This window comes from Corvus cornix, chromosome Z (genome assembly GCF_000738735.6).
Source record: "Corvus cornix cornix isolate S_Up_H32 chromosome Z, ASM73873v5, whole genome shotgun sequence".
In the NCBI taxonomy this organism is placed as follows: Eukaryota; Metazoa; Chordata; class Aves; order Passeriformes; family Corvidae; genus Corvus; species Corvus cornix.
Window position 1 is genome coordinate 44,441,120 of NC_046357.1, and position 21,549 is coordinate 44,462,668.

The window sequence follows — 21,549 nt, forward strand, 5'->3', positions numbered from 1 at the left end:
CCTACCCTTTGTTCTTGTTATGTTAGTCTTTGTTCCGTGTATTGGCACAGCTGATTTGTGGTCATTAGCTTGGAATATCTTCACCAGACTGCCGCCTTTTCACTTCTCCCAGGATGCCTGCAGGAGTGACTTTTATATGAGCTGACGAAAGTCAGGCTAAATATTCCATGCTAAAAGCTGCTCAGGAAAATCTGGGCCTTTGGAAATTACTTTCTGTTAAGAACTGGCTTTTTTTCTATAGCTCTTTCTCTGTTGTTTCCCATTCTACTAGTATTTTTTATAGTCTTGGGGTGAAAACCAAACTCCTCCACCCTTGCTGGGAAATTTTGACTATATCTTCAGTTAAGTGCAATGGAACGAACAGAATAAACTATATATATGTCTGTATGTACGTACGTATGTATATATGTATGTATGGATATACACACACGTATAATACATGTATAATGTAAAACATGGCTATCCAACAAGGACTCTAGGGAACAGGAAACATGAACTGCAACTGAACTGCATAAACTGTGCTGCCTCAAGGTTGGGAAAACATTAATAAAAGGTTGCTGTTCCTTATTCAGCTGTGAGATTGCAGGAACAAAAGCAGTATTTCTGGAAAAAATACACACAAAAATTTGAGGAAAGAGGGGAAGGAGGAAAAGCAGAACTCCAGAGCAAGTCTCCCCTACTTTTTGTGACTGCAATGGTGGCATTTTGTTAGCTTCAAAATGGAAACAGCTCCATAATAGGAATACTACAAATACAATCATTGTGCTCTGACTCCTCAGACATCATCTCTGTCAGAAATGAAAGGACAGTGCCTGTGCTGTCCAAAGAATCATTCTTCTGCTGCTAGGAACTGCAGTACTTTTGTAACACTTATATTTATTCCCTCACGTTAGAGCTCAGCACTGAGATCACCAACTAATTTCACAGAATCTACTAAGATTCAAGGGCATGAATTCCTGCCTTGAAAGAATCGCAACAGTTAGATTTTTCACAGGCTTTCTTCACCTCCTAGCAGTTCTGTCGCTAGGAATAGAAATCCTTTCATCTGAGCTAGAGGCCTGTGAGCTCACATTGGATTCTGGCTGAACGGTGCTGAATATGAAATGGCCTCACAAAATAGTGCAAGACCTTGGAAACAGAAATCGTGATTGAGAGTAGTTAAATCTGAGAACATACACAAACACAAGGAGCATAGTGGCTGTCTTGGTTACAGCTGGTGTAGAATTTATTCCCTCTCAGTAGCTGTTACAGCACTGTGTTTTGTATTCATAATGGGAATGGTGTTGACAACACACTGATGTTTAGGGTTTTGCTAAATAGTGTTTGTCCTTAATCAAGGACTCTTTTTTCCCTTTTCTCATGCTCTGCCAGTGAGGAGGTATGCAAAAAAACCAACAAACTGGGAGGGACCACCGCTGGACAGGTGACCCAAACTGGCCAAAGGGATATTCCACACCACAGAACATTGTGCCCAGTACATAAACTGGGGGGAGTCACCCAGAAGCACAGCTGACCTGGGTTCAGGAGGAGGGTCTGGCATCTGTCAGTGGGCAGTGAGCAACTGCACTGTGCATGACGTGTTTTTATCTCTTTTCACTATTTATTATCATTATTATTGTCAACCATTATTATTGTATTTTACTTTATTTTCAATTACTAAACTGTTCTTAGGTAAACATCCAAGCTTTACTTTGATTTCCCCCCCATTCCACTGGACCAGGGCAGGGGAAGAGAGGGAGGGAGAGGCTGCGAGGTGTTTCATTTCCACAGACTTGCGGGCTTTAAACCACGACACTGGCTCACTTATCTGGCCCTGTTTGTACAATTTATTGACAATATAAATACTGAAACAAACAGGCCTGGATGGGTTCTGGCTGTCTTTATCATGCCCAAAACAAAGAAATCTCACCAAAAGGTTTAAAGGACCTATCGGTGACATGTAGTAGAAAGTGTATTTTACAATAAAAACTTTTTCATTTGACATATCATCACAATTACTTGCATAACTGCTGGGTTTTTACAGTATCCTGTGTAACTTCACAATTACAAAACAAAACACAAAAAATAGTTTCACTTAAACTTAAAAGAATTTTTTATCCAGCACTAAGAATTTCCCATTTCCTCTAAAGAGGATTAAAACACTTTGCATATAGTGCAGACATTGGTATGGATCTAAACCAAAGAGTTTCTCAATATAGCACATTTCAAAATAGCACCGTGAAAGTGTACAGATCAGCAGTAAAAGCAGAGCAGATTCAGTTGGCTTAAGCTTACTGGGCCTGGGTGTGGAACACATATCCAAGGAAATAGAGAGAAAATATTGGAAGAAAAAGTGGAATTTCAGTGTTAACTGAAGGTACAGCAGTGAAGGATCACTAGAGATGCCTATAGAATTTCTGGAGACATGAGAGTGCGGTTATGACATTGTTGCAATTAGTTCAGCAGAAAAGCTTGGGAGTAATAGAGCAATATATCTGAAAGAGAGAGGGTCTAACAAGCAAACTGTTAACATTTGCACATCTATATGAGGATGGCAAGGGTAAATTAGTGCTCTATTCTTTCTACATTTAACTGAAACAGATATAAGTGGAAGAAAGATACGTACACATTAAGTAACAAGCAATAAGATAAACACAGATGAGGATATGTTTACAGGCAGAGGTAGGTCTGTCAAGAGTGACGAGGGAGGCAGACGGAATGAGGGAAACTTGCAGAACTGTAGCAGTTGTGGAAAATTTAAGATGACAGAGAGTCCTGCCTCATCTCGTCTCCCTTGTCAGTCCATTCCTAAGCATTAAGAAGCTACACTGTGTGGAGATGTCCAACACAGTCATTAAATACATTATCTAACTCCCAGCAGAACTATGGATGTTTTGTAAGAAAAAACCTTGCTCTGAAAACTTTACATTATGAAAAAGCAAGCTAGGTTAAGAAGAGGCACATAGAAAAGAAATAACTTGCTGAAGGTTACATGAAGATCTGCAGTCTTCCAGTTATACCCACTGACAAGACGGCCTTTATGTTCCTGATCCTGTGTAACATGCTGGAACACTGATGGTCTCAGTAAAGCGTACGAAGAAGTTCAGTTTTTCACAGAGGATGGCACATCTGTCTCTCTAAGTAATTTCCAGCCTCTCCAGCTCTCCCTTACACAAGAACAGCTGCTCATGAACTCTCTCACAGGACCAGAGCAGCAGGAGACGGAATCAGAATGAAGTGGTGCAGTTCATACTGCGATACCTAACCTTGCAATCTGTTCCACTGAGAAAAGGAATTAAGTGTGGAATGTGTGGGAATTAATTCCACAGGAGAAAATGAAAAATTAAGGCATGGTGTCCCTGTATGAACAGTTTAGTTATTCTTTCTCAGTTAGCAACAGAAAATGCTATCGACTTTTAATCCCTAGTGTAGACAAAGGTGTTCTTACTTAGCTATTAACTATTAACTTGAAGGACAGATTTCATAAGCAGTGGAAATGCTGGATAACAGAAATGGTATCTGCCCAGACCTAGAAAAAGCACTCTCAGCTGGATGCAGCAATTGAAAATTCTCTTTGGCTGTAATTCCTCTTTGCTTCTGACCACGAAATCTGCTGCTGCACTTTAAACACAAAAAGACCCCAATCACATGTCATAGAGACAGAACATCTAAAATTTTAAGAGCACTAGGCATCAGAATCTTAGCAATTCAGAAACTTAACAATTCCAAAAATGCATGGCATACACTCAAAGTGGTAAAACACAAAACATGACTTGGAAAAAATCACAAAACTGAGTAAAAATCAAACCTCTTGCTTCTTTATTTTACCAGTTAACAGAATTTTTTTGCTAACATATAACAAAGCAACTTCTGAAGAGGAGTGGAAATAATCAAAGCCACTAGATTCTTTCTTACAGAAGAAAAAAAAATATTAACTGGGAGTATGCCACAGGAAATTGGTTAATTGTCCTTTATTAAGTGACTCTAGCCAGATGTTACACACCAGCCCATTAACCAGACAATGATTTAATGGCTTTACTCAGCTGTAATTATAGAACAGAGATTAACAAAACTGCACTTAACACAGGAAGGTCCTTCCTTAAATTAGTTTCACATGCCATTAAAGCAACCAGCTTTTCAGCAAACTGGAGGTTTATGGATTGGTATATTATTTGCAATTACTGCTAATTGCTATAAGCAATGATTGCAATATCTCTGGAACACATCAGTTGCTGACACTACTTAAATGTGACAACTTCATGGCTAACAAGTGTACATGTTACTGATGTATCATTACTTGTAAGTGATTGACAGAAATGTTCCACCTTCGTATTGGAAATACAATAGGAGCTTTATCTCATATAAGGGTAGGTCTGTATTTTTGCTCACAATAGGCCAGTTTATGTATGCAAAGGTATCTAAAGTAGCGTTAATCCTCAAACAGTCTCAACTGGATCAGGGTATTATTCATGCAATCAAGTATACAATACAAGCACTCATTATCAGGCACTCATGCAGCTGAAATAGCTGAAAGCCTGTGACCAACACATGGGATGCATGATAATCTATTTCTGAGGGAAGGTTCTCCTTTACACACCACACCATCTGGAATAAGGCAAGACAATAAATATTTCACTTCCAGCGACAGACACATTTAAATTGCTCACACTGTAGTACATATGTGACATGCAGATACACCCATACCCGACAGATGCTGGCTTTGAAAGAAGAGTACATTTTCTCTGTGCTGACTTCAGGAAATAAGCCATCAGAGAAGAGAGACAGTTTCAGTCTCTAGGAATGATGATGCAATCCCTGCTTGTGCCACATCTACTGTAGTAGATAAATGTACAGCCTCACAGGCTACAGCAGCAGGTGGGGGATGCACTGTGCTGTGGAGATAAGAGCTGGAGAGAGAAAAAAAATCCAGTTTAAAAAAAAATTTTACAAATCATCCAAGACTCAAGCATGGACCTGACAGAACTTGTATCACTCATACTGATTACATACATGACAGTGCTTCCAAAGTTTTTTGAAGATGCCTGGCGCTGGTACAAATCCTTATTATTACAGCCAGTGTGAGACAAGTAAGAAGCATTCCAGAGGCTACCAGATGATCACCTGACTAGTGTCAACCTTGTCATCAGCAACACTGATGCCCTGTGCAGGTCTTCAGAAATCTGGAATTCTGGCACTATCCTTACTCATATGAATGGGCATCACATACAAAAGAATGCAAAGAACTAAGATGAATGGAGCAAGGTGTATGAGTGAGTAGCCACTCTAATAACAGCAACTATGGTCTAATCCATTTTTTAAAATAAAAATATAAAATCTAAGGACATCAGGAGTCAGACTTCACTTTGTGAATCCAGTGCCAGACTTTTACTCACTGAGGAACAGTTGGAACTGCTGTTGACAACCATGCTAGCAGGAATTCACACCCTTACCCATTGTGGAAACATAATTCCTGAGACAGCAGACATGTGGCAAGCTGGTGAGCACTTGAATACAGTGGCTCTTTGTGACAGAAGCTTACAGGGACCCCAAGAAATAATCTAAGACCATTCACCTGACACCAAGGCAAGCTCAGCCGTAGCTATGTCATTACCAACAAGTTTGTTTAACCTCCTCTTGCAGACCACCCAGAAGCTGCCTTCACAGCAATCTGTTCCCATGCCTCCCTCCCCTACAGCTCAGGAGCACATGGGTATGCTGCCCATGGATGGTACATGTACCACTGGCACTACCAACAGGAGGAAGTTGGTCTTCCTATAGTGGCATTTTGTATATTTGTATATCATGTTTCTTGGCAGTATCTTCCCTGCCAGGCTAAGCAACCTGCCACTAGAATGCCCTATGTGCAGTTAGATCAAATAGATCCCACGTCTCTCTCATAAAATTCCTCTCTGTTTTTCTCCTGCTAGGCCACACCTGTCTTGGAGTACAGTGTCTAAAACAGGACCACAGTTTTACAACTGGATACGGCAGAAGACTGACTTCACATTGTTTTTTTTCAAATCATATTCTTACTCAGAAATGTATTAAACTTATGGTTAATTATAACTAAAAGCATATTTGTTATTTATAAATATTACAGATACTTCTTTGCAAGCACTGTGAAGGGTCTTATCACAACTGACATCTGGGGTTTCCCTTCTCTGCCTACTACTGGGCTGGGGCAGTTTTAATTTCTGTGAAGGATTCTGTCTGATACTCCTTAGAACAGGAGAACGGATTCAAGAATTTCTCTGTACATGGGATCAAGGGCCTAAAAGATACTTGTTGACTTACTAAATCCTTGTTCCCCGCAATACACCACTGTCAAATATACTCAATGTACTCAGCTCCCTCAGGATTTCATCTTCTCTCACTCCTTTTGAAAGGAGTCTGAAGTGGAAATTCAGGGTCTATCTTCTCTGCACTCTCTCACAAGTGGCTCATACTCATATATGATTCTTCCAGTACTTTCATACTTCAAATCACTCTCCTACCACTATGAACCTAATTGATTTGACATAGTTTGGAAAAGTACTAATATCCCTCTGCCATGTTTTTTCCAGAGAAACTGAAATAACTGAGAAGCCTTTTCACACCATGACAGCCCATGGAAGTCCTTTCTCCTGCAATATGCCCCCTGTCAGGAGCGCTACTTTAGAAACCAAGACATTGATAGCTCCTTCTTCCTTATATATCAAAGCTGACACTGACAATGTTTTTAAAATCCCCAAAACAATCAAGACTGCAAGTTCAAGTTAACCACTGCATGCTACTGCCAAGGGAAGCCTGAGATCCCTTCATTTAATTACTTAAAGAAAAAAAGGACATCATGGAACCTTTAATTCAGAATCTGGATTGCAAGAACTGGTTTGAAATTTAGACAACCACAAACAATCCAAATAAACCTACTTTCTTCAGCCCTAAATATGACTAATTGCTTCTGTTTCAGACTGCCAAACAAGCAGCTTAACCAATCAATGCTATATATTTCATAGCCCCCAAGCTGGAGGCTCCTGACCTTTCAAGGGACAAAAATCCAAAGACTATTCTTGTAGATATGTACGTTGAAATAAAAACAAAGACACAATTTTTAGTGAAGAGGTTTTACATGTACATAGGCATTCACAATTACATAATTTGCATATTTGTTTTGCCTTTGAGAGGAAGACAGTTGTGAAGTTACTGACCCTGCTTGAAGGATCATGAAGCATAAATAAATAAATTTCTTAAAAATTTTTAACATGTTTTTATTATGGCTTTTAGGTAAAGCTCAATCATTACTGAAAAACTGTTATTTTCAGGCCTTCTGAATAAACTTGGGAAGACTAAAACTTAGCTCTGTATATATGCAACATTCATCAACATTTTGACAGCATATAAACTTCATTTATTTAATTCCCATTTAATCATAACACTTCTGTACTACAGTCCTGGTGCTACTCACTGTCTCGAATCCTTCCTTTATTAAGGTAAGCCCTACACTTTTCAGATGTTTTGCTAGTAGTTGCAAAGATACAGAGGACATCAGTTCAAGCAATGCACAGCATTGGTGGACTGTGAAAGCACCCTTGATTACAGTTTCTAATTACCCAAGATGTCTAAACCAAGCATGTTGGCAAGAAAAAACATCTGAAAAGAAAAACATGTAAGCCTTGTGAAGGAGGACTACAAAACTGGAGGCAGCAACACCACGTACCGTGCCACGGAGAATGACAGGAACAGTATAAGGCAGACAGCAGCCACTGACCCCAGTCCAACAGCAGTCATGTATTGCAGAGTGGGTGATAAATCTGAAAGAAAGTATCAAACAATTCAAACAAACCAAACAAATAGCGTAGCTTCAGTCTGAACAACTAAGTCTGCTCATAGCTGAAATATGGTAACAAAACCCAGATGCTGGACTTAATGGCTCAGTTCATGCCAGTAACGGAGCTGACTATCTATTAGTTACCATCCAATTGAGGAAGAAAGATTAGTAAAAAAGTACTATTATGCTCATTTTTGGTAAAAATATATACCTGTCCTTATAACACTGTAACACCAATTTCCATCAGCAAATTACACGTCTCTAGAGGAGATGTCGTCCCTCCACAAAAATTACAGAATTACAGTACAGTGTATTTCATGAAAACCCCTAAAACTTCATTTTACTTATTTGTTGCAGAAGAAAGTGTGCTTTTAATACAGGTTTCTACCATTTTTTATGACAATGGTCTATCACACAATGTCTAGCTAGATGGCATCTGAAATGGGGCCATTTGGTTTAGATTTAATTTACAGATTTGCGTTCCACACAAGTTGAATAAAGAAATATTTCTCAAAGGATTCAGCAAGCCAAAAATACTCTCAACCTCTCCAGCTGCAGAAGTACATTAGGGCAAAGGACACTTTGGCTATAAGTCCACTCAATATAAAGGCAAATGTATTTACAACAAAAAGCCAAAGGCCTGACCTGTCCTATGCTCATTCTTTTAAACCCAAAACCAAAACCCACCTAGTTGTCATACAGCCTTTGATGATGTACTACATGTTGATAGATGAAAAATTCAGAAAAGGACAGATTTCTGTCTTTCCAGTTATTCTATTGCCTACACAGCCCTAGCAATGGAACCCTCAAACCTAAGGAATCCTTGATCTTAGCAGAGTCTCCACAGCAAAGAACTGCCTACACTATATTCTAAGTGTGGTCGTAAAGGAACTAGGTCATAAGAGTAATTAAAGAAAGAGTAACTGAAGAAAACTTAGAAATAAACACAAGAGTTGTCACCAGAAGATCATTTATAGTGATAATCAGATATGGAGAAGACGCACCCCAAGCACTCCGTACACCACGTGATTCGATGTAATTCCAAAGTACTGTCTCACTTTCCAGTGTTACTGCCTTTCCTAACTCAAATTTGTGAGACTTTCAACTCAAAAGCAGAATTTGGGGCTCATAGGAGACTCCAGTGGTGCTGCTTTCTTTGTCAGGAGAGGCAAATGTTTGCTTTTTGCTGAGACATGAGGTGGGTGAAGACTAGTTTCAGTTATGGTGGAAAGGAGGGAAACATGATCTCTAGTGGACTCCAAACTCCGCTGAGCTAAACTAATTAATTGGAAACATTTTAAAGCCAAAAACAAAATCAAAACAACCACACTGAGAAATTTACTGGGTTTTAAAGTTATGCCACTATATATTTAAGAAACTGTACTTGCAAGTATACAAATTAGCCATATATTTCATATTTACACAGTATCTTCTATTTTTTTTAAGATCATAAAAAGATGTAATTCTCCAAGGACCATCTGAACATTCTAAAATAAAAAATGTGGCCTCTAAAGGCTAGAAAATTTTGGGCGGGTTTTGTGTTATTGCTGTTCTTTTTTGGGGTTTTAAGTTATTTTTGTCATTCTTTGATTGATTTTTTAATCTTTAAGCCAATATAGAACTATCTTAAAATAGGCCGCTGAAATTTCACATCTTCTGTGCTTCAAATCCTTTGTGGACAAAAATTGCTGTAAAGATCTGAATGAGATGCACAGAAATAGCAACATTGAAAACCAGGGGAAAACAAGAGAATCCATTTTACAATGGATTGCTGAATCCATTAGAATGGAATACTGAAAAGCAAGGAAAACTTCCTGTCTCTAATCTTTTCAGTCCTTGAAGTCAACAGAAGAAGAATGGCAAAAGATGAAACAGCCACAGCAATTATTAGTTTATGCTGCCAAGCAAAGCCATGACAACTTAGACTTTTTTATTGAAGGAAAAATTGACTTACTTTTAATTTGTGCCCAAACAGCACAGGACTGTGTTCTTACCTAAAAATGAAAACATAAAAATCACTGTTTCTCATGAGAAAAATTTATTATTACTAACACCCTCTGAAAGATCAGCCATCAACAAAACCTACCATTTGGAATCGAGTTTGTTATTCCCTTGGTAGCAGCCTCTATTTTGCCTTAAAAGATTATAAATTATAAAAATAAGATTAGATATAGAGCTTTGATGAAAAGCTAGCTCTAGTTTTTAGCTCATTATTATTCCTTGCTTTCTACAACCTAGGCATGTTAGTAATATGGAAGGATCTTTAAAGTTGCTTTGATAAAGATTCAGAATTTATGAAATGTTAAGATAAGGCTGAATATGCTGTGTTAACTCTTCCCCATTCAGAACATGTATGTTAAAATATAGTATCTGATGGCACGTTTTACGAATACTAGATGTAGCATTCTCTCCAGTTATGATGACTTGCTTGGTAACTTTTAATAAGTTCTATAGAATACTTACAGTTAAAAAATATTTATCAGGGATCTGCTTTTGCAGACTTGTTAAGCAAACTTGATTTTTTTAAGGTAAGCTTTGGTATCTGTAGGTATCAGCTCTTCATAGTGATAAATACACAAAATTTTCTATTCTAGGTTCTATTGTCTATTGTGTAATTACTATGAAGTGTATTTTTGTAGTGCTTCCTGCTAAATGGCTTTCACAGACTTTCACAAAATACATACATGATACATGTATTTTTCATATTGTCGCAAAGTGTGTATTATGTTGCTCTGAATAACAGTATATTTGCAAAAGAAGGCTACATTTTGAAGCATTTACATAAAAGGATGGAGGCACATTTGTGTGCTTAATCTAACTTCTGTGTGTCTGCATGAATTGTGGAATCTCAGTGATTCTTAAACACATGATTTATAAGGAATTTTATGGTCAATTAAAAAGACAAAAGACTGACAAAGAAAATCTTCTTAGCAGAGGAAAGATAAAGAAAAAGGTGTGGGTTTAGAAATTCAATCAAATGCCAGATTCTGAGGGCACTGGTGTGAGTGCCATCATTTTGAAATAGCTACCTTCATGACACACTCTAGTGTGCAGAAAATCAGACATCTCCTGCCTATCAGGGTAGTTACAGAGGTCCCAAGAGTCTCAGGGGAAAAAAAAATAAACAGAAAGTAAAATCCTCACAGCAGACACCCTTTTCAAGACCTCCAAATCTCAACAATGGAAAAATGAACATGGTAATTATGTCAAGGCTATTAATTAATAATGGTAATAAAAATCACAACCAAGCCATGATTTTTCAGCATGATTATACAAATTGTACCATTTTCAGTATGAAAGAGGTCTGGAGACAGAAGGGACCCTTAAGGATGCCAGAATATAAAACTGAGTAATGAGAACATTAGTTATGAGCCTATTACATCTATTTCTAATTTTTCTGTATTCAAATGGAAATGTGTTAACAAGTAAAAGACACTTCAGAAATGCTGGTTTCACAGGTATTAATAATTGAGGGCCAAGCAATTTGTTTAAAAAGAAGACTGAGTTCATTAATCCAGTTATGTAAGCAATCAAATTTTTAGAAAGTCTCAAAACCCAACAACCCTGAATTCATAATTCTGATTTCTTTTTAGCTTTCTAACACCAACAATTGCACAAAATAAAAGGGCATTTGAAGAGAATTTGACAATTGAAGATAAACCAATACTTTTGAACCAGTAGTCCAAGTTCCATTTCAAAGAAGCAGAGCTGTGGACCAAAGTGGTTTGGTATCTGCAACCCTAATAATGATTCATAACTGTTGCATGCAACTTTGTGTATTTAATCAACCAACAAAAGCCATACATTAAAGTGTACACTAAGGAGCTGATGCATTTTAAATGGTGGGAAGCAAGAGGGACCTCTACCAATAACTGTAGTATTAATCCACTAAATCAGTGGCCTGGAAAATACGTCTGCAAATGTTAGCAATGAAAGATCAGGAAATAATCCATAAGAAACAGAAAGAATAATGTAAGTTAGAAGCAGCTTAATAAACTGCTGGCAAAGATGTATGAGAATCTACTTTGTTCTGTGCAGCAGAAACCTCCGCAAAAGTAAAAGCCATTAAAATACCCCAGTATTAGAAAATACTGAGGGAAAAAGAGCTAGGGAAACCAATGCATAAAACCCAAGGATAAATAAACTAAGCTCAAAGAGGTATTCAGTAGACCTTAAAGAGGTCAAACTTGTATACACTTGACTAATTAATAATCCTGCTCCACAGAGTAAATTTTTCTATGTAATACAGTTCATTGTCCAAATTCCAGGACATTTTAGGCTAACTTAACATTATTTATGAAATGAAATGCCTTCTATTGTCGTTTCCCTACTTCTCTCCTTGCACAATTAATTAAAAATTTATGACAAACAACAGGCTTGTATTAGGATCAGAAACCACTTCATCTGTGCTATAAAAACCTCTCAGACTATTGTTAAATAGATGCTACACAAAATACATACTGCACAGATTAGCAGATACCAGAATCATCTTACTACATGCACTTTTATTCCAATCACTTTGGACTGAGGCAGTTACATTTCTTAACAGAAGCTGTTTTAACTTACTGAGATTTGTGTGGGGGGTTCCAAAATTGTGGAGAAATATTTACAAGTGACTCATGGATCAGTTTTTGCATGCTTCATTGCTTTATGCTGTATACACAAAGCCCTAAAAACTCTACTCTTAACTTTTTTCAGATGGCACTGTTTCTTTCTTTATTAAAGGTTGCTTAGCTCAGTTTTTGTATTTGACATTCAGGAACTGTATTGCACATAAAGAGTTATCACTTGTCCCATATGAGAAAAAGTTTCTACTGCTGAGACTCATACTATAAAAAATTTCAAAACTGCTTACTCCTGAGATAGATAGCTGGAAAGCTAGATGAGATGTAAGTTTTGGAAACGTCTTGTTTCTAATAAAAATACATATTTACTTTAAAATGATAAAAAAGTCATGTTAATAATATGCATTTTCTTTCATGAGGTTTTCTCGATGAAGTTGGAGTTGACACTCACTGCCTTTTGGAAGGTAATAATATGTGATAAAATAAATTTTTCCATGTTATTTGAAGTACTGGAATATTTTGTTATGAAACATTTAACTAAAAATTAAAATGGGTGAATTTGTCATTGCTAAGGAGTAATTTTCAAATTCTATTACAAATTTCTTTCAGTAAATTCTGCCCCAATGGAGACACCCTCAATTACTGAGGGCAGTGATGGCCATTAATTTTTAATTATTTCCATTGTTTGCCTTTAAGCATCCAGAGTTGTTTCAACATTACAATGACATAACTACCGTTAAGGAATTACAAGAGATATTTGAAATGCTTCTGATTTAATCTAATTCTGTCAACTAGGAGATCCTTGGAGTGTCATAAAAAATCTAACAGCTAACATTTTCCTCTTTTCCCCCAGCAATATTTCATTCAAGAGGTGTAAAGAAAAGGTTTGAAAACATTCATTACCTTATTCCACTCACTTATTATTCTCAAAAAAACACAGTACTCTTCTCCCAACTTTAAAGGAGCATTATAAAACTTCCCATAGTAATGTCTGTCTCCAAGAGCAATTGACATGTTATCAGCAACATCCTTCGCCCGAAATTCAGCTGCCACATATCCTTTAATGTCAGTGGTGTTACTAAAGAAAGTTGTAGCAGCAAAGGAGTCACAAATAAATGTGCTTTGCAAATCCAGAGGAAGCACAATCACTTGATAAAGACTAGAGGGAAACAAAAAAAGAGCAAATATTAGCCCTCATTTCAAAAAACTAAGCATCAGATATTCATTAACTCATATTGGTTTTTTCTATTTGTAGCCTCTTAACTGCTTTTTATTATCAATGCCCAATACAAACACTTCTTACACTAAAATATTTCTCTGTGTGTGTGTTCCACTTAATTTTTAACCAAAAGCTCTGCATGCACAGCTTAGAGCTGAATCGTCTTATCACATGCACGTTATTGTTACACGTTTATTTATGTTCAGAAGAACATAAAACTGAGATACTTCAGACTCTCTCCTCCTCCTTCTCCTCCTCCTCACACTGAAGTTCATTTATGAAATAATATACCATTTTCTCTAAAAATGACTTGTAAGTTCACAGAAACAAGATTTTTCTATTGAAAGGAGGAGAGGACAGGTACCATTTCTAAAAAAATAAATCAAATCTGTCTTCATACCTCCCAAAACAATGTTTAGTCTATGGTATTCAATCATAGGAAGACCACTAGGGTTCTTACACCAGCGATTCCACGAGATGTTACTAGCTTTCAAATATTTTCTTCTTCAGTGTAATATTAAGTTACCTTTTCCTTCTGGCACCAACAGCACTTAGTAAGTGGTAAATCCTTTTACTCTAGAAATACATTTAGGTAGTAATACACTAAGTATGAAAAATCTACTTCAGAATATGCATAAATGAGGACATTATTCACTATTTCCTCTGGCTCTGGGGGGAAAATGTACTGGCTGCTTGAGTTTGTTGGAAAAGAAAAATCACATGAGTAGAGGTGTGTTTGGATCCATCAATAAAGATCTACTGTAACCTAACTGTGGAAAAGAAAAACAAAACCAAACCTCAAAGCTAGTGATGAAAACTCACAATTATCCAAACTAGGATCTTGGTCCACAAAACAGGGAAAACCTGAAGCTAAATATTACCCTGCTAAGGGGGGAGAAACTGGGAGGTACAGCTTAAGTTTTTTCCATTGCTAAAAAAAATAATCTAGCCACCCAAAACAGTTCTAATCTGTATGTAACATGAATCTGCACAACGTTCATTGAAAGGGTGAAGAGCACAGAGACAAACCTGATCGGTCCATTTTGATCTTCTGCTTTCCGGAGTCTGAGCAAAGGTGCAGAACCTTTAACTGCAACAAATTCTACTTCTGGGAACGGGGGATCTAAAAAGTAAACAAACACCAGTGGTTCAGAAAGGTTTTAGAAATATTTCAGACATCAGTTCCTAGCTACTTTTCAGCTCCTTTTTCAGTTGCTAGCTACTTTTTCTGCGAAAACATCCTTAATTGAGTCTTGAACCCCAAACAGCTAATGCCTGCCAGCAACAAAATTGGCCAAAGAAACCACAGAGCAAATATGAGCTTGGTGGTCTGGCAGCCCCAAGTGAAATCCCTGTACTGAAGTACGTTTGCTAGCTGGGAAAACAAGAGATGCCCAAAAATGCTTGTTGATTGCAGAGGATGAGACATGAAAGCTTTGTTGGAAGAAGCAGTATTATTTATTAGATTGATTGAAATGGTCAGGGAGAAGAAAAATATGAAACTGTGCACAGAGCCCATTGCAAGAAATACAATGGTATGAGTAAAGGGTAATTTAGTAGTGCCAAAAGCACTTTCAAGAAGGCAACTTCCTTAGATACTGCTCATAGATATGCTCATAGTCGGGTAGCAACATCCAGGCTCTTAAATTGGATTTCAATATGTATACAGACCTTTAATCTGTTCTAGTGGGAATTTGCATCAAGGCCAATGCTGAACAAATACTTCTTCCTCTAATTTCAATGGCAGTGATGACAGCTGCACAGTGATATGGAAATTACCACTACCAGTCTGGAAGCAAAAATGAAAATAGCTTCAGTGTGCACAACCAAGGGGGCACAGTGTGAAGCAGGGACACCATCTACCCCAGAAGTCTGAAAGAACTTGCACAGGTAAATACAGGTGCAGCTAGGCTTTTTGAACACCAGTTTATCAGGCTGCTGATGTGATTGATATCTGACTGCAGAGTAACAAATGCAGTACTCATGTACAGAAAACCAAGGTTGCAGAGCTAGAAAGAATAATCAATGTCATGAAAAGAAACAAAAGAAAATCAAGGCAGATTTCCCAAAGTTAAGTTACATCAGGCAAAATATTGCTGAGATGCCTGGATTCTGCAAAGAGCTGGAATACAAATAGTTGCATGTATCTTTTGAAGTATAGAAAATCATTGGTTTTGCAGGAGAAAATGAAGCTTATTAGAAAAACTGTTAAGAGGGTGAGTAACCACTAAAAAGGGAGCTGGAAATATACATCAAGCTGGAAGCAGAAGTACTGGGGTGAAGGAAGGTTATTAGAGGTTAATACTACCAGCATTTTGTTAACAATCATGGTGCAACATCCCAGTATGTACAGATGAATTTTGCTGCTCAATGTTAGAAATATAGAGACGTTACACAAGGAGAATAGAATCACCTTTACAGCTTTTGTTTTGCCGAACTGGGATTAAATTCACCAGTATAAAGTACAAGGTGATACACTTGGGCTACTAATAAGAATTTATGCTAAATATTCTAATTTCCTTTGAGTAGTAGGAATGGCATGCTAGTACATCTCAGAATGAGGGTTAGGCACCAAAATGACAACAGAAAAAAAAAAATCCAAAAGGCTGCTCTAAAAGGCATAAGAAACAGGCTTATGTAATGCTGGAATAGTACCAACAAAGGTACACAAGGCCCATGTGTGACCATTTCCCAGTGCCTGAAGTTCAAATCATCAGTGTGACAGAGCTATGTGAAACCAGTTCACAGGATTTAAGGAAAAGATGGATAAAGAAGAAACCCTCTTGTATGAGGCAGACAAAATCTCAGGTTTGTAACCTATGAAGAGGAAATCTGAAAGCTTACATGATCTCTGCTTTAAACAGAGATGAAACTTGTGAAGGGATAAAACTTAAGCACAGTATGCCCAAAATAAAACTATCAGGCCATACAAGCATCCTTAGCAAGAAAAACCCCTACAACTTTGACGAAAACTATCCTCAAGAGAACTTGCCGAAAGCCTACCTACCCAAATAAATAGCTTTGGTAGTTCCCTTTACAAGGTTATCTTCAAAACCAGGCTATGGGTGAACTATCAGTGAAGAAATCAGCTACGAATGTTTAGAACTGAAATGAGAGTAAGATTTATATAGTGGTCTACAGCTTCCTCCCCAGGGCAAGCAGAGGGGCAGGCACTGATCTCTTCTCTCTGATGACCAACAACAGGACCTGAGGGAATGGCCTGAAGCTGTGTCAGGGCAGGTTTAGGTTGGATATTAGAAGAAAGGTTCTTCACCCAGAGGGTGGCTGGGCACTGGAACAGGCTCCTCAAGGAAGTGGTCACAGCACCAGTCTGACAGAGCTCAAGAAGGATTTGGACAATACTCTCAGGCACATGGTGTGACTCTTGTGGACATCCTGTGCAGGGCCAGGAGCTGGACTTTGATGATCCACATGGGTCCTAGACCAGCATATTCTATGATTCTATGAAAGCCATCGTTCGACAATGTCTTTCTTCCCTCTAGCAGAGGCAGGGCGGAAAACCCTTTGCAAGAGTTTTCTGAGTTAGTGAAACGTGCTGCATGGCTGCCTGCAAGAACAGGAAATGCTCTTTGCTTTGGGTCTTTTCAATTCATCTGCAACTGCAGATACTGTAAGAGATACAGGTAGAATTTCTATCTGAACAAAATAAATGAACAAATAATATTTGACAGCCAATCTTTATGCCCTTTGCAAATTGCAAACTCAAGCAAATATAATTTAAGAGCCAGAAATTATCTGTTAATTTCAGTTTTTCCTCGGCACCGACATTGTCAATAGACAGAGTAACAGGAAAATATATCTGAAGGGTGGATTTATGTGGTATACTTCTTGTCTTCCTTTGCTTTTACATTCAATATCACCAAAAGACACTATTATTAATTTCTCTTAAGAATTTTTCTATTTCCAAGAAAAACTTGGGAAGTTCTTCTCTCATGCCAGCCAGAATGTGCTTTGCATGCAACAGTTTTGCATTGTTTTTCCAGATAAACATCACAAGAGGAAACAGATGTGGACTAAGATGCCAAAAAGATGCTGACTAAGGTCAAAACAATTAATCTTTCTGTATTTATAATTTGACAGGAAAATACAAGTCATGAAAATAAGTAGCCATCCAGAACTGACAGCCCTAGTAACTGGGTAAAAGAGAGAAAAATCTGAAAAAACACATAGTGCTGTTAAAAGTTGGAGGCTTTTGCTGTGTTTAGTTTCTGGTAAAAAAATAATAGTTATTAAAAACATCAAGCACACAGAAGACAATCTACCTGTTTAAATAAAAAACCAGCTTGTAGCAATGTGAAGGAATAATAGTAATAATAATAATAATAATAATAGTAATAATGATAATATTGAAAGCAATAGTTTAATTTTTTCTTCAGTGATCAGAAAATGAACTCTGAAGGTGTTATTCCATATGCAGTATTGGCACACTCTGACTTTTTCAATAAAAGAAGAACTTTGCCAGAAATTAAACATTTAAAAATATAATTTAAAAAAAAGAAGTCTGCTGGGAAGTCATAATTATTACCAGATTTAAAAATCCACATGTTAAAAATACTGACAACACCACACAGAACAGCTGGAGGGAAAAGGGGAATACTACACAGAAGTGAGGACTTGCACTAGGTGAGTTGGGTGGAGAAATCAAGATCCTCCAGTCTGTTCAGGTGCTGTTAGTGCCTTGCCTTTCTTAAAGAATTATTTTTTTTAACTCTTCACCAGCAGAACAGACTAGCATATCTGTAGCAACACCAGGAAAACAGAGAAGAGCATAGCAAGAAAAGAAACTATATCCAGAGATAGTCTGTCATGGGCTAGCAGGCATAGTCCCGGAAGGGATGTCCTTGCTAAGGGGTGCTTACAGTTTCCTCTGGGAACTGATAGAACCTATCAGCGGCCAGTTTGAATATGGACAATTCTCTAAGCCACTTAAAGTTGTGACCACCTCTGTGATCCACATTTAAGAACAGGCAAACTCCCCCTCCAAGCTCTCTCTCGTTTCCGGCGCTGGGACAGGTGGCTGCAGGCCCCGAGTGGGGGCCAGCGGGCCCGGCCAGGCCCTGCTTGGGCCAGGCCGGGCCGGGCCACGGCCATCCTGAAGCCATGGACCTGTTCCAGCCATGGAACCCCCCCCACTGCCTTGCCGTGGGCAGCCGGAGCAGCCCGGCTCCCCTTCTCCAGTGCGGCCAAGATTCAGCTGAAGCTGCACCGCTGTCTGGCAGAGATCATGTGACCAACAGCGATAAGCGACATTCCAGCTGGAAGGCCAAGGTGAGATTAACCCTTTTAGTGCTGTGAAGAGCTGAAAACCTAAGGGAGGAGAAAGAGGAGATGCTTAAAGCTGAAATTCTGTTGTAAAGCTATGGTGTATCAGAGTACCTGTTGTAATTTCATGAAGGCAGGGGGGTGGAGTGTTCAACTTGTACTTGTGAGCAAAAGCACCTGCACTGAGATAGGCAGATGCTGACGCAGCTGTAATTTCATGAGAAGTTTGAACAGGGAGAGATGGACCAGATGAGGACTTTTACTCCAAATGGAAAAGGAGAAAACCTCAGTTCCTAGAGATGCTCCCAGAGATAGTCCTAGAGATGAAGATGAGGAAGACCCTTTGCTCCCAGGGAAGGAGAAGGGCCTGTGTTCTTAGAGATGAAATGCTCCCAGAGATGGGTGAAGAGAACTTCTGTTTCTGGACGGCTCAACCTTAAAATTGCACCCCAGTAGCTCAAGATTGGACCCTCAAAAGCAGTTGTGGGAAAAGCTGCAGGTTGTGGGAGGGGACTCTCACATGAAGTGAGCAGACAACCAACCCAGGTGGCTGTCTCGTTGTGATAGTTTCTCCATAGCATGAGCAAGAGAGACGACTCCTCCTAAATGAACTGAACAAGACTATTACGGAAGTGGTAAACAGACTGAATATCTCAAGGGTTGTCTTTTTACATTGTCAGTGAGAGAAGGGAGGAAGGTGGGGGGAGAAGTGTTCTGAAGGTGTAGTATGATTTTTTCCCTTTTTTCCCTCTTTTAAATCTGTTAATAAATTTCTTTATATTCTTTTCAAGTTTGGTGCTTGCTTTGTGTTTCTCCTAATTCTTATCTCGCAGAGGATAAATAGTAATGAGTATTTTGGACAAAACCACTACATAGTCCCACTCTGAGAACTTCCTTGTCATAGCAGTGCTGTCTTAGTAACACTTGAACATTTCATATAAAGGCTGATTTTCTACAATAAGAATCCATCCACTGATTTTCTCTCTGAACCTGACGGAAAGCTGCAGGGAAGAAAGTATATGCCAGGAAGTGCCTTCTGCTGCAGCAACACTGAGAATCATCACACGCCTCAATGCTGGAGCTAAAGCTTGCTTGGTATTATGCTGTAAGGGCAATGGCAAAGTTTTAAAAATAATGATGGAATTGAACAACAAAGTCAAAAATCACATAGCAACTCTTCACCAAACTTAACAGTTCAAAGGAGTCAAATCAAAGACTCCTCTTAAGGAGGGGTTTTAACTAAAACAACTCTTTGGTGAAATAAGACCATTTGCATGATCTTAATTTCTTGCAAGCAAAATTTCTTGCATTTCTTTCATGGTTATTTGAGGGCTTTATGCCCAAAAGGTTTTTACTGACTTTTAAAACAAGGAAGTCAAAACCACTCCTGTTAAAGTAAAACTAAAATAAGGTAGAAATTTAATACAATAGAAAAGGTTGCTTAACATTTGTATTACTGTTTGAAGAGTAACTTTACTGTAGATATTTAAACATAATTGTTCTAGTACAGAGTAAGAAGAGATTTTTCAGTTGGAGAGGAATATTATCTAAAGAGAGGGAAGGAAGGAGAATAAATAAACCAAGACCACATCTACAGGAAAAAATAATTTAAATCTTCTTTAAAGACTGGTCATTTCTGGGACTCCCACTCATGTGATTCCCTTTGCTGACTGCAGCCTTTGTTCTCCTGATCTGTGGCTGAATGTCACACCATCCTGTTCATCATCAGAAAGGTATGAATTCAGCCAGGCAGACAGCACAGATGGAACCAGGGCCCCGTGCCGTGTCCCCAGCCAGGCACAGCTCTGCCTGCAGCCTGTGCCGGGCCTGCTGTGGGCTCCTGGGCTGGCAGAGACTGAGCTCTGCTGCACAAATGGGCCTTTCTCTCACAGGGAACACTGCCCAGGGCCAGGATGTCTTTGAAGTAAAATGGTCCTAGGCAAGGAAGGAAAGATGAAAGCAGGGAGATGCAGCTTAGGGGACCTTGGCTGGGACCTCTCAGTCTTCTCCATGCCAACAAGTGACTTGCCACCCTGCCCTCACCCTGCAAGTGAGTGTAATCCACAGCCACACAACAGACAGGGAGCCAGCTCGTGGCCCATCAGGTGTTTCCTGCATCAGAGCAGGGCCTGAAGGGGCCCTGATTGCAGCTGCAGAGCACCTCTGGGCCAGAAACCCCACCTTTAAAAAGAAACTTGCCTACATCTTGCTGCTTCTTGTAGGGATCGTTTCTAGCTTTGCCTTCTGGTCGTCTGACTCTGCTGCCTTGTGTGTAGGTGAGCCAGGGTGATTCCTGGCTCCTGCCTCATCCCTACCGGAACATTTCTATGGTTTGTCATCTGCTCCAGTTCCTCCTGCGGCACCTTTCCCTTGCGATCCCTAAGAGCAAATTGAGTTGTGTTGCATGCTCACTTCTGCTGTCTGCAGAGCCATGGGGAGGTGTTCAGGGTCTGGCAGCAGAATGGGAGCTTGGTGCTGTTGGCTCAGGCTGTTTGGGGTAGTGGCATGCCTGGTCCCTCCACAAGAGTGGACCTGGTATGGCAGCCCCCTAACCTCAGTGAAAGAGGTCTGGTCTGGGACCCTGCAAACAGCCACCACTGCTCCCACTCCACTTCCAAAGCGATATCAGGACCTTGTCTGCCTAAGCGGAGGGCGGCAATGTGCTGGACTCTCAGGGCAAGCACCCAGGCTTGCAA

At 39.0% G+C, this 21,549-nt stretch overlaps 1 protein-coding gene across 4 annotated transcripts in view; it reads right to left on the reverse strand.

Annotated features, from left to right (window-relative positions):
* Positions 1-3,775: 3,775 nt before the first annotated feature.
* The window catches only part of SUSD1 (sushi domain containing 1), a 46,809-nt gene continuing 29,035 nt past the window's right edge, over positions 3,776-21,549 (reverse strand). For all 4 annotated transcript variants that reach the window (XM_010401321.3, XM_019286873.2, XM_010401320.3 and 1 more), the window contains 5 exons: positions 14,600-14,693; positions 13,255-13,510; positions 9,741-9,780; positions 7,676-7,769; positions 3,776-4,886 (listed from right to left, as the gene is read on the reverse strand). In XM_010401321.3, coding sequence (XP_010399623.3) covers positions 4,748-4,886; positions 7,676-7,769; positions 9,741-9,780; positions 13,255-13,510; positions 14,600-14,693 — 623 coding nt within the window. In that variant the 3' untranslated portion in view covers positions 3,776-4,747. The remainder of the gene's footprint in view (positions 4,887-7,675; positions 7,770-9,740; positions 9,781-13,254; positions 13,511-14,599; positions 14,694-21,549) is intronic.